The 12,673-nt window shown below is 46.4% G+C and overlaps 1 protein-coding gene across 1 annotated transcript in view; it reads right to left on the reverse strand.

Moving 5' to 3' along the window:
* Window positions 1-1,831: 1,831 nt before the first annotated feature.
* C2 (complement C2) overlaps window positions 1,832-12,673 on the reverse strand; it is a 33,398-nt gene continuing 22,556 nt past the window's right edge. Inside the window, exons 14-18 of the mRNA XM_088663509.1 lie at window positions 11,684-11,760; window positions 8,427-8,518; window positions 6,388-6,520; window positions 4,854-4,903; window positions 1,832-4,666 (exon numbers count right to left, since the gene is read on the reverse strand). Coding sequence (XP_088519635.1) covers window positions 4,463-4,666; window positions 4,854-4,903; window positions 6,388-6,520; window positions 8,427-8,518; window positions 11,684-11,760 — 556 coding nt within the window. The 3' untranslated portion in view covers window positions 1,832-4,462. The remainder of the gene's footprint in view (window positions 4,667-4,853; window positions 4,904-6,387; window positions 6,521-8,426; window positions 8,519-11,683; window positions 11,761-12,673) is intronic.

Below are 12,673 nucleotides of genomic sequence, written 5' to 3' on the forward strand. Positions count from 1 at the left end.
CATGAATATTTGAACAGTGAGGTTAATAACCTTCTATTACCCCATTTAGTTTTTGACACACACACACACACACTTTCAAATCCCTCCTACCTGCCACATCATCAAAGGAAGACATTGAAAGATGAGGAGGTGGCACTGTAAGGGGGGGGGGGTTGAGAGTTCCTAGCATTGGCAAGGTGTTGGTGGCGTTTTACTTCTAAAATGAGAGTTGACAGGACTGTAAGTCTGCCATCAAACTATAGCCTCAGGCTTTGAGGGCCTTCACCTCTGGTCCCAGGAATAGTTGACATGGTGAATGCTGAGGTACCCTCACTCTTAGAGGTGTTTGTGAACCTCTAATGCAGATTCCCAGGCTGCTTTTACACTTGTTTGATCTGGAGTTGACACCTACAAATGGCTCAGTGGTAGACCATCGGCTCCGAATGCAGAATATCCCAGTTCAATCCCTGGCAAAATATTGGATAATATTCCCTTAGAGAGCTGTCAAGTTAGTGTAGAAAAAGGGGGCGAGGACCCCTGGACAGTTCAGTCAAAGGCGACTATGGGGTTGTGGCGCTCATCTCACTTCAGGCCGAGGGAGCCAGCGTTTCTCCAGACAGCTTTCCGGGTCATGTGGCCAGCATGTGACAGAAACGCCGTTTACCTTCCCGCCAGAGCGGTGCCTATTTATCTACTTGCACTTTGACGTGCTTTCGAACTGCTACTGTAGGTTGGCAGGAGCTGGGACAGAGCAACGGGAGCTCACCCTGTCACGGGGACTTGAACCGCCAACCTTCAGATCAGCAAGCCCAAGCAGCTCGGTGGTTTAGACCACAGCGCCAGCCGTATCCCCTAGTCAGTGTGAACAATACTGAATCATATGAACCTATGGCCTGACTCTGTATACAGTACTTCCTATGCTCCTATGACTACTTCTGTGTTTTCTACAGTGTCCTCCTGTATGTTTTGTTTTTCTCCTGATGATATTCTAAAAATGTCCATGCACCTCCAGTGGTTGTTTGTACAGGGTGGCGTGACAACATTGTTTTGTTCAGTGGATAAATCTAAGGCTGGTTTCTATATAGCAGAAACTGAGTCTGACAATTAGGTTTTTCACCTTAGTTCATTCTAATGATGATGATAGTAATTACTCTGTGTCTGTGTCTGTGTGTGTGTGTGTACATATAAAATAATAAAATCAAATCAGCACATATAAAATAATAAAATCAAATCAAATCAGGTATCAAATAGCAGACTCTTCCTCTGTGTGCAGCTCTTCTGCTGTCTTTAAACTGTTAATTTAGGAAATTCTGTAACTACTGCCATGTTAAGTGGGGAATTATTCCTCTTCATATAAGTACACAGAAAACCTAGTCTTCAGGGACATAGGAAATAAATTTCTTTTATTTGAATTTAGGTCAATTGTTTTGTTTTGTTTGTTTGTTTTTTATTCTTGTTTGTTTGTTTTTGTTTTGTGATTGCATTTTTGGTTATATGATTAGATCTTCAGATGGATTGTTCTTTTTGTCTGTAAAAGTGTGTGCGTATGTTGAGTGTTTATGTTTTTAAAGAGAGAAATTAATAAAGTTTATACAAAAAAAGAATTAAGGTTAATAGCATAAAATAAAATGCTAGCATTACAATTCTAAAATATTGATTATTGATGCAGAGCTGAGAAACCCCAATTATGGCAAGTCATAATTACCTGAATCGGCAGGACTAGAATTGGGAACCAAACAAAAGGCATGAGCTCCTCACAATGAAAGAGCAAGTGACTCATGTCCATTTCCCCCCTTCAAATGAGTGAAATGTTTCCAATGTTTCTCACTTTTTAAAGAAAAACAAGACCGCATTCCACAAAATATCCAACTTCATTAAAGGATCTGAGAAATCACACAACCAAAATACATTGTAACAATTACAGAACTACATCGAAAACAAACAACTGCAATTTTTGTTATGAAAAAGCATGTCTGGGATAGAAGCTACTTGGACATATTATCTAAACCTAAATAATACAGGAATGTGTTTGGTTCACATCTGAACATACAGAAATTATCAGTGTAAAAAACAGCATTCACTGCGAACACAGCTTGTTTAACTAAGCTCTAAATGTGTTTTTTATTAAAACGGGCCACTTCAAGGTTTTATCTTTATAACAAGAGACATAATAAGTGTATTATCTCAACATAGGGAATGGGGAGTAGTGATGTATCAGTCTGGTATAAAAGTCTGGCCTGTCTCAAAGGAGGTTATGAAAACAGAAATATGCAGGCCCCCCCAAAAAAAATATTAGAAGAAGAAGAGTTTGGATTTTATATCCCACTTTATCGCTACCCTAAGGAGTCTCAAAGCGGCTAACATTCTCCTTTCCCTTCCTCCCCCACAACAAACACTCTGTGAGATGAGTGGGGCAGAGAGACTTCAGAGAAGTGTGACTAGCCCAAGGTCACCCAGCAGCTGCATGTGGAGGAGCAGAGACGCGAACCCAGTCCCCCAGATTACGAGTCTACCGCTCTTAACCACTACACCACACTGGCTCTCTATTAACCAGTTTACCAGTAATTGTGTTGCATTGGGGTAAGGAAAATCACCTATAAAGCCTGTTCCAATCGCTCCTGAACAAGCTGAAATGGGTGGAGAAATGGGAATATTTTCTACAGTGGACTGGCAATGGGAGTTTTCAGAGCTATTCCCTTTAATTAAAAGCTCTCTCTTTGCAGATTCAGGCCCTTCTATTGCTTCCTGTGGAACATGGCAATGGAATTACTTACAAATAAACCCTTAATTTATTGATTTATTAACTATGATCTCCTCACATCTCTTTCTTTTTAGTTGTGCTACAGTGAAATAGTTTTATAATTTATAGCCAAATAATGCTATTTTGCTCAGGGCCATCTTAAGGTCATCGGGTGCCCTGGTGCAGGGATCCCTCGGGCGCCCCCCCACTCTTTTTTAAAAAAGGAAAACTCTTACCTGACGTGCCGGGTGGCGGAAGCCTCACGGCGGCCCCCACACCTCACAGCAGGGGCGCGCTGTGCCGGAGGCCGCCTGCCTGTCCGATGCCGCCGGATTGAGTGGGGGAGGGGGCGCCACTGCTCCGTGCGGCCTTCCTCCCTTCTCCCAGCAGAGCGGAGTGCCTGGGCAGGCCGGGCCATGCCGGGTTCCTTCCCGCCAACAGGGCGCTGTGTTTCATTGGTAGAGGTGCTGCCATGTGGCGTCACCTCTACCAATGAAACGCAGCGCCGGGGTGAGGGATGACCCCGGCGCTGCAGAGCGGAACAGGGTCCTAGTGCCCCTGTTCTGCTCGCTTCCCTGCCTGCTCTCACAGCGCGGCTGGTGGAGGGAAAAGGGAGGCCGCCGCGAAGCTCTCCCACTTGCTGGGGCACCCCTCAGCGCCCCCTGATCGCCCAGGCACCATGGTGCATTGCGCCACTAGAGTCAATGGGCAAGCCGGGCCTGATTTTGCTATATAAGAAATGCAAGGAAGAAAAATGAGAGGAAGACAGTAACTGAAGTACCCACAGAGATGTGCACACTTGTGAGAGCAAGAACCGATATCAAGAGACAATTAAGAATCGCTATTCAAGGGACAATAAGCAGGCTGCTCATCAGTAATGCAATGCAGCAGGAAGCAATAAAAAGAGGCAGAACAAACAAAGCAGGAAGCTTTTAATTCAAATTGGAAGGGCTCTTTGCTGAATGAGAATAACTTGACGAAACATAAGAGGTAATTCTTACATTGGCAAGGAGCAGGGCTTCTTTCCAGCAGGAACTCAGTTCAGGCACCTCTCTGATGGGCGCCGAGGGAGGTGTTCATGGTGGGTCCCAGCCCCCCCTTTTTATAGAAAAATAGCAGTGGCGAGCATAGCTGCCAAGTCTCCCGTTTTCCCCGGGAAATCCCCATTTTTCCAGCTGTTCCTAGCTGAAAAAACGGATTTTTTTTGTTTTTCCCCGGTTTATTCTGGTGCGACGGCCATTTTGGAACTGGGCGGAGCATGCTCAGAAGTGACTTTTGATGCTGCTCTGCCCAGTTCCAAAATGGCTGCAGTGCGACTTCTGGCGCGGCGGCCATTTTGGAACTGGGCAAAGCAGCATCAAAAGTCACTTCTGATCTGAGCATGCTCCGCCCAGTTCCAAAATGGCGGCAACGCTACTTCCGGTCTGCTATTTCCGGCCCGGTCCCTTATTTCTCTGACAGCAACTTGGCAGGTATGGTGGTGAGGAGCATTGCATTAAGTGCTATGAAGAACCACTGGTTTAATCTATTCTTAGAAGAATGTGGAATAGCAGTGCCCATGGAATCTGCAACTCGAGGCTACAGACTGATGAGCCCTACCACAAATTAAGTTCTGATCCTACAGCCAGGAGCATAAACAACACAAACATACCACACATAATCAAGATAATGTTTTTAATAAGCGTGTCGGGGACTGACATCTTAGCAAACACTCCTGGGCAACAGTGAGTTTGTCTTAGTGGCTCATTCCTTTGGGATAAATCTCAAGGATTGGCCCAGATGTTGCCTCAGCCAGTCCTGCACACCAAAGAGACTAATGTAGAAATCTCGTGGTTTATGGTTCGTTGGAGGGGGATCCCGGACTGTTTCTTTCGTCTCCCCATCTTTCTTATTCTTCTTCCTCTTCTTTCCACAAGGGTTATATGTGCCCCAGCTGATCACGCCCACCTGATCAGGAGAGGCAAGCAAACTGGGTCAAAAGGCAGAACAGCGAATCTGCAATTCACAGTGGCAAAGATGCAAAAGCTTATTGCAACCCAAAACGCTACAGCAGCCCCCTATGAAAGGGGCAGGCAGGAAGGCGATTGGGATCTGTTTATTGGTAGATCTCTGGATCTTGCAGAGGTTCACTTACTTGGAAGAGTCTCTCCCTCCGTTCCACGAATAATGATCCTCCGGATTCACCTGAAAAAAGGAAGAAAGGATTAAAAGTTGACAGAAGCTCCCCTATCTCTAGACAGGAGAGAAAGTTCACATTTCTTCAAATATGGGTTGCGATATTTCACAAAGCCAGAGTTTTAAAAGTTTTGAGCTCCTCCCCCCCCCCCCCGAAATGAAGTTTTTGAGCTATTCTTAAGGAAATTTGCCAATATCTACACTTCCAACACGGGTTGCCATATGTTCAGGTTTTCCCGGACATTGAAGTGATTTCTGCCCAGACACTGCTTCCGAAAGCCAAATCCTGGCTGCGTCTCGGAAATTTCGGACGCTCGGCAACCCTATTCAACCACAAAAATGCCATGGACCACCTGAATGAAGCTTGCAGACCATTGGTGGTTCGTGGGACACGAATTGGGAATCTCTGCTTTGAATGAAATTTGTCACAATGACAGCTTCTGGATTCTATACTGGAAAGGGAATCCTGCACTTATGCAGGATGCACACAGCCAAGGTTGCCAGCTTCATTAAGATCAGAGGTGGGGAACTTTTGCTTTTTTACCCTGAGGGCCGCATTCTCTCCTGGTCAACCTTTTTTTTGGGGGGGGGGGAATACGTCAGTGGTAAACAGGGCCAGAGGGAAAAGAGAATGGAGCAACAGATGCAAATTTTAACCTTTATACCAGGCATCCCCAAACTTCGGCCCTCCAGATGTTTTGGACTACAATTCCCATCATCCCTGACCACTGGTCCTGTTAGCTAGGGATCGTGGGAGTTGTAGGCCAAAACATCTGGAGGGCCGCAGTTTGGGGATGCCTGCTTTATACATTGGGATAGTTTCTACAACTATAGGGAGCCAAGGTGTCTTTGGCCCCCTTGATATTTGTTTGAAGAGGCTCTGGCCCCTTCAATGTTGAGGGGCTCCAGCGCACGCACTTGACCTCCTCCAAAGGACATGACATCACAGAAGGCTGCCCTGGCCTGTGCAGTGTTGGGAGACGCCGTGGGGACTGGTGCGGCCTAGCAGAAGGCTAAGCTGGCCTGCGCCCCATGCCCTGGGCCCACTCAATATTAGGGGCTACCTGGCGCCTCTGCTCATACACCACACTTTTCCCTCCATCCAGACGAACAGAAGTTCAAGGACACTTTCCAGTCAGACAAAAGCTCTTAAGCAGAGTGCGAAACCGGTGGCCTAGGGGTGCCAGACAGAGAGGCTTGGAGGGCCACATTTGGACCGAGGTTTCCAGTCCCCAATTCAGATGAAGGAGCTTATTGAAAACTTCTCGTAAGGGCTCCCCCACATTTCTGCTCGTCCCGCGTCTTCTGCAGAAAACTTGATGGACATTTGTTATGATTCTGTGAGGTAAACAGCGGGTTTTCCCGGGGAAAGCAGTGAGGCAATCACCTATAAAGCCTTGTACCCGGAAGAAGCAGAAGTGTGGACGAGGCCTTACTCTCTCCCTGCTCTGCTTAACCAGGGATGCTTCACCCTCCTATGTAAGCAAAATGACCTTTGCAAGTGGCAGCCTCGACAGCTCTCCCTCCACCACTACACAGGAATCTGTCAGTCACCACTTCAGAGGCATCAGTTCCTTCTGAAAACATTTTCTTGTCTTGAAGGGCTGCGGAAATGCACGTTGGGCGCTGTGGGAAGCAATGAATGAATCGATTTAATGGCGGAATTGCTACCCAGGCCATAATACCATATTTTTCGCTCCATAGGACGCACCTGACCATAGGACGCACCTAGTTTTTAGAGGAGGAAAACAAGAAATTTTTTTTTGCTTTCTTGAATTGTCCTAGGCATAGCAGCCAACTCCTAGAGGCCCAGGTGCCTTTGCCCCCCCCCTCATTAAATATTTGAGGAAGCTTCTTTTGCAAAGGGAGAAAGCTCTATTTTCTTTGAGGATCAGCTCAAAGTTGTGCATCTTTTTTGCAAAGGGGGAAAGCTCCATTTTTTAGAATGAGCTCAAAGTTGTTGAGTTTCCTTGCAAAGGGAAAAAATCCTGCTTTTTGGGGTTCAGCTCACAGTTCTGCAGCTTCTCTAGGAAAGGAAAGGGACCCATTTCTACAGTTTCCAGACAGATAATCTAATCAGCCAGTCACATGTCGCTGGGGAAACAAACAGCCTCCCTCTGCAGACAACAATTGAGGCCTGGGCAAGGGGCCTGGGCAGGGTGGGAAGGGAGCTAGCTCCCTTATCTCCCTCCCCGATCTCTTGCAATCAGTTGCTTTCAACACTCTCTTTCCCTTTTGTTAGCCTTTAGCTCTTTTTTTTTTTTAAATAGCACGATCGGCTCCAGGGACTACGCATTCGCTCCATAAGACACACAGACATTTCCTTTTACTTTTTAGAAGGAAAAAAGTGCATCTTATGGAGTGAAAAATACGGTAGTTCACTTCCGGTGCTTTGAAAATCTGCATGCAATTAGCAAAGAGACAATGAATTGTCTCTTCCTTTGAGACAGGTCTTATCTGAAGTGCTCTGGATGAATTAATCCAGATTAAATCAGTACACAGTCATTATTATTTCAGTTCATAGTAATGCTGTACTTTCCAGGGCTGATCTTAAAGCATTCCTGCCTACTATTAGGTAGGGATTTCCCTCCAGTTGAAAGCTGAGATTTTCCATTGGTTTTCCCACAATTAAGACTGAACATTTCATGCTCTACAGCACAGTGTGTTCACTTTCTATTCCCATATACTTGCCCAATTTTACTCTTCCCAAAAGAGGTTCTGATTCAGAATTTATTTCTGCACCCATTTCATAATTCAGCTTCTTTGTATAAACCATACCTGATCTGAATTCAGCCTCCCAGCAACATCTGCTTTGGACAGAAAGAATAAACCCCTCTCACTACTTCCCTGCCAACAATGATTGCATAAGCCTCACGTGCTGCAGTATCACACAGAGAGGCTGCAGAGCAGGAAGCAAATACTTCTATGTTTCTTTCTTTCTTTGCCTTAAAAAGTCAAACTTGAAACGGTCCCAGATAACAGCCTCCCATGTTTGTAGTTTTTGACATTCTAATCATCTTTGGTGCCTAGGCTGAAATAATGAAAAATCCTACCTAGGATACAATCCATAAAACCTAGGTAGAAATGTAGAATTTCCAAAAACATGAATATGGTGCGTTTGCAGCCTCAGTTTTAGGAGAAAATATGCTCTTGGCAGACAGATTGCACTGCTGGACCTAATGCCCGAAGAAGTCCGGTATGATGCAATGTTTGAAAGTTTTCTTTGAGAAACATCAAGTTCTAAGAGTGTTGCAATGCTGTCATCTCTAACAGCTGTGAAACTTGGCTCTCGACAGAGTCGAAGCAGCGTAAACTGTCTGTAACCATATCAATCTTGAAATATTGCTTTTAAAAGTATACTTCAAGAGTGTTTTTGTTTTTTGTTTCAGGCTTTCTCTCTCTCTCTCTCTCTCTTTTTTAAACCAGACCTTCAGATATAATGCCCTCCCCAGCTCATACTTCCCATCTTCAATTGGCTTTCACATCTCCATTTTTTACCCAGAATTCCATGGGCAGGAAATACCATGCTTACACTTCTCCTTGTCTTGATCTGTACTCCCATCCTCTCGTTGTCCAAGGATATGAACTGGGCATCCACTTCCTCCAAACTCAGCAACTGCAGTTCTGCAAGGTATGAAGGTTTGTGTGACTGTGTGCTTGAAAACGTCTGAGTTTTCTGCCTGGGGAGTGAGGCATAAGCCACCTACTTTTGGTTACAGGAGTGAAAGGTGACCTAGAATCGAATCATATGGCAGAGATCAAGTGGGTCATGTGCACTGTTAGGCATGAGAGCAGCTCCTGGGATCCAAGGACAGGCAATGGGACATAACACCAGCGTTATCAAAGGCCACGTCTGCACCATAGATGTAAAGCGGTATTATGCCACTTAAAACACTCGTGGCTTTCCTCAAAGAATCCTAGGAAATGTAGTTATGCTGAAAGTAGCTAGGGGACCCCTATCACCCCCCCCCCCACACACACACACATTCCTAGAGTAGTTTAGCAATCAGTCCTTTTCCCCCAGGGAATTCTGGGAATGTTCAATGCATCTCCCCCCCCCCACTTTCCAAACGGCAAAACCTCCCAATTCTTTTTGCAACAGTGTAATTGCAGAAACCTAAACTTCCCCAGTATGGGCAAGAATCTTTCCTGTGGTTTTTAGCCACCCTGAAAAGGGGGGGACTCAGTGGAAGAGCATGTGTTTTGAGTGCAAAAGGTCACAGGTTCAATCCCTGGTGACTCCAGCTGGGGAGGACTTTGAAACCCTAGAGAGACACTGCCAGTCAGTGTTGACAAGGCTGAGCTAGAGGGACCAATGTGTAAGGCAGAGTTCCGACACAAAAGGAAAAGGGATCGCGGAGGAGGAGGAAAAATGCAGCATCAAGTAGGTCTGGGCATATATGTCAATTTCAGTTGCTCTCAATTCCTCATTTCCCCCCCCAATCTTAAGTTTGGTTCTCCACATTAGTTAGCGATGTTTTAAGTCCTTGTGGAAATTCCTGAGTTTTGTTGCAAATTCACCCATTTTTTGTATGCAATTATTTCTAATATACAAATTTTCACAAAGCAATTTCCCCTGATCTAACACATTTTTTGTATGTCGGTTTCACTAACATATGCATTTATATGCAAACGCTTCACCCTAGCATATTAACTTTTGTACCCACGACTTGTCCGTGGAACTGCATTTGCAAAATCCAGAGAAGTGCACATTTTGAAGCGTAGCCGTGTTTGGTTCGCGTATTGTTGCCAGTTAGGTCGGCTTGCCTTTAAACGCAAACGGAATTGAGATTCTCCCCCACCCACAATCTCAGGTATCAGCTCTAAGTCCTCCTAATGAAAAAGGTGAGAGATGGAAACAATGGTGGAATCAAAGAGCCAAGGTTGCTGGTTTTGCAGCTGTCTTCCAGCTCTTCTCTCCCCATCTCCATCACAGCATCCTAGCATGGTTCCCGTAAGGTGGCAGCTGGTGGAAGGAGGAACATGACTTACCAGCAGAGGAGATCACAGCCTCTTCCTCATTTCTGCTTTAGCAAACTGGGCATGGTTGTTTGTTGTTTGTGTGGTTGGGAGGAGCTGGGCTATTGAATTGTGTCAATAACTGCTTCCTCCATAGTCATAGCTGCCAAGTTATCCCTTTTTTAAGGGAAATTCCCTTATGCTGAATAGGCTTCCTCGTGAGAAAAGGGAAAACTTGGCAGCTATGTCCATGGTTCAGTTCTCCTAGTAAGGAGATAAGATGGCTTGCTAGATCTGGCCAATGGCCCATCCAGGGCCGTCTCAAGCTTTGCCACCAAGACTACCCCTAGGGCCCTGGGCCCATCTAGCCCAGCATCCTGTTCTCACAGTGGCAAGCTCTGCTGGATCTGTCAGTGGCCTTTGACACCATTGACCATAATATCCTTCTGGACCATCTAGAGGGGCTGGGAGCTGGGGCACTGTCATACAGTGGTTCCGCTCCTTTCTCCGGGGTCGTGTCCAGAAAGTGGTGGTGGGGGATGAGTGTTCAGACCCCTGGGCACTCACTTGTGGGGTGCCTCAGGGTTCCGTCCTCTCCCCCATGCTTTTTAATATCTATATCAGACATCCCCAAACTGCAGCCCTCCAGATGTTTTGGCCTACAGCTCCCATGATCCCTAGCTAAGAGGACCAGTGGTCAGGGATGATGGGAATTGTAGTCCAAAACATCTGGAGGGCCGAAGTTTGGGGATGCCTGATCTATATGAAGCCGCTGGGAGAGATCATCAGGGGGTTTGGGCTGGGTGTTCATCAGTATGCAGATGACACCCAGCTCTACCTCTTTTTTTAAATCAGAACCAGTGAAGGCAGTGAATGTCCTGTGTGCGTGCCTGGAGGCGGTTGGAGGATGGATAGCAGCTAACAGATTGAGGCTGAATCCTGACAAGACAGAAGTACTGTTTTGGGGGGACAGGGGGCGGGCAGGTGTGGGGGACTCCCTGGTCCTGAATGGGGTAATTGTGCCCCTGAAGGACCAGGTGTGCAGCATGGGAATCATTTTGGACTCACAGCTGTCCATGGAGGTGCAGGTTAATTCTGTATCCAGGGCAGCTGTTTATCAGCTCCATCTGGTACGCAGGCTGAGACCCTACCTGCCTCGCCAGAGCGGTTGCATGCTCTGGTTATCTCTCGCTTGGACTACTGCAATGCGCTCTACGTGGGGCTACCTTTGAAGGTGACCCAGAAACTACAATTAATCCAGAATGCGGCAGCTAGACTGGTGACTGGGAGTGGCCACCGGGACCACATAACACTGGTCCTGAGAAATCTACATTGACTCCCAGTACGTTTCCGAGTACAATTCAAAGTGTTGGTGTTGACCTTTAAAGCCCTAATCGGCCTCGGTCCTGTATACCTGAAGGAGCGTCTCCACCCCCATCGTTCAGCCCGGACACTGAGATCCAGCGCCAAGGGCCTTTTGGAGGTTCCCTCATTGCGAGAAGTGAGGGTACAGGGAACCAGGCAGAGGGCCTTCTCGGTGGTGGCCCCCGCCCTGTGGAACGCCCTCCCATCAGATGTCAAAGAGAAAAACAACTACCAGAATTTTAGAAGATATCTGAAGGCAGCCCTGTTTAGGGAGGCTTTTAATATTTAATGCTGTACTGTTTTAATACTCAATTGGGAGCCGCCCAGAGTGGCTGGGGAGACTCAGCCAGATGGGCGGGGTACAAATATTAAATTATTATTATTATTATTATTATTAAGCCTTACCTTTGAGCCTCAACCCTTTCCCCAAATGGGGCTACCATTGGGGTAGCCCGAGGCACTCACCGTGGTCCTTGCATGTGGCGCCTGGCTTCATCTTCAGGGCTCTGTTGGCACCTTCCGTGCAAGGAAGACAGATTGGCCTGCAGGGAAGACAAATATTTGCCACAGACTTGGAGCTTGGACCATCCAAAGAAATGTGGAAGGGGGAGAGGGGGCCTGGAAGGACCCCAGCAAGGACAACATCAAAACGGTGGAAAGAGATGGCATGGTCCTCGTGGTGTACTTTGTTTTCCCCATGACCGGCCAAAGCAGAAATAGGAAAAATAGTGGCCAATTTCTGGCAGACTGCTCAGCATTTTTTTTAGGCTGGGGTCCTTGCAGAGATGCTGGACTTTAGCATGATTTGGCCACGCACCTGGTTCTTGAATGGCTGGGGAAACCCAGCCAGATGGGTGGAGAATAATAATAATAATAATAATAATAATAATAATAATAATAATAATAAATCTTCTCCTTCTCCTTCTCCTTCTTCCTCTTTCTCTTCTTCTTCTTCTTCCCGGAGAGCATCTACTTGGAACCATGTAATCCTGGTTATGTTCTGAGATCACTCGGTATAAACTCTTGCAGGCTACAATACTGGTTCACAGAAATTGTGATGCCCACCAGATTGAGAGCCTAAGGATGCCTTAGGTCACACCCATAGCTTTAAATGTATGCCACAGCCATGGCTTCCCTCAAAGGATCCTGGGAACTGTAGCTACTTAAGGGTGCTGAGCTCAAAGAGCTACAATTCCCGGCACCCTTCACAAACTACAATGCCCAGAATTCTCCATGACTGTTAAAACTGCACAAAGACCACTTGACATCTATGGTGTGGGTGTGATCTTAGAGGACAACAGAACTGCATCTCTTCCTTCTATATTCCCTCCTTTGCTGAAGGTTCTTAAGCAGAGGCTAGATGGCCGCCTAGCTGCTATAGTACTGATCATCCTGCAGGGGGTACGACTAGATGGCCTTTGGGGGTCCCTTACAACTATGATTCCCGCTTTTAAT

The sequence above is a fragment of the Zootoca vivipara genome, chromosome 2 (genome assembly GCF_965207765.1).
Source record: "Zootoca vivipara chromosome 2, rZooViv2.hap1.1, whole genome shotgun sequence".
NCBI classification, from domain to species: Eukaryota; Metazoa; Chordata; class Lepidosauria; order Squamata; family Lacertidae; genus Zootoca; species Zootoca vivipara.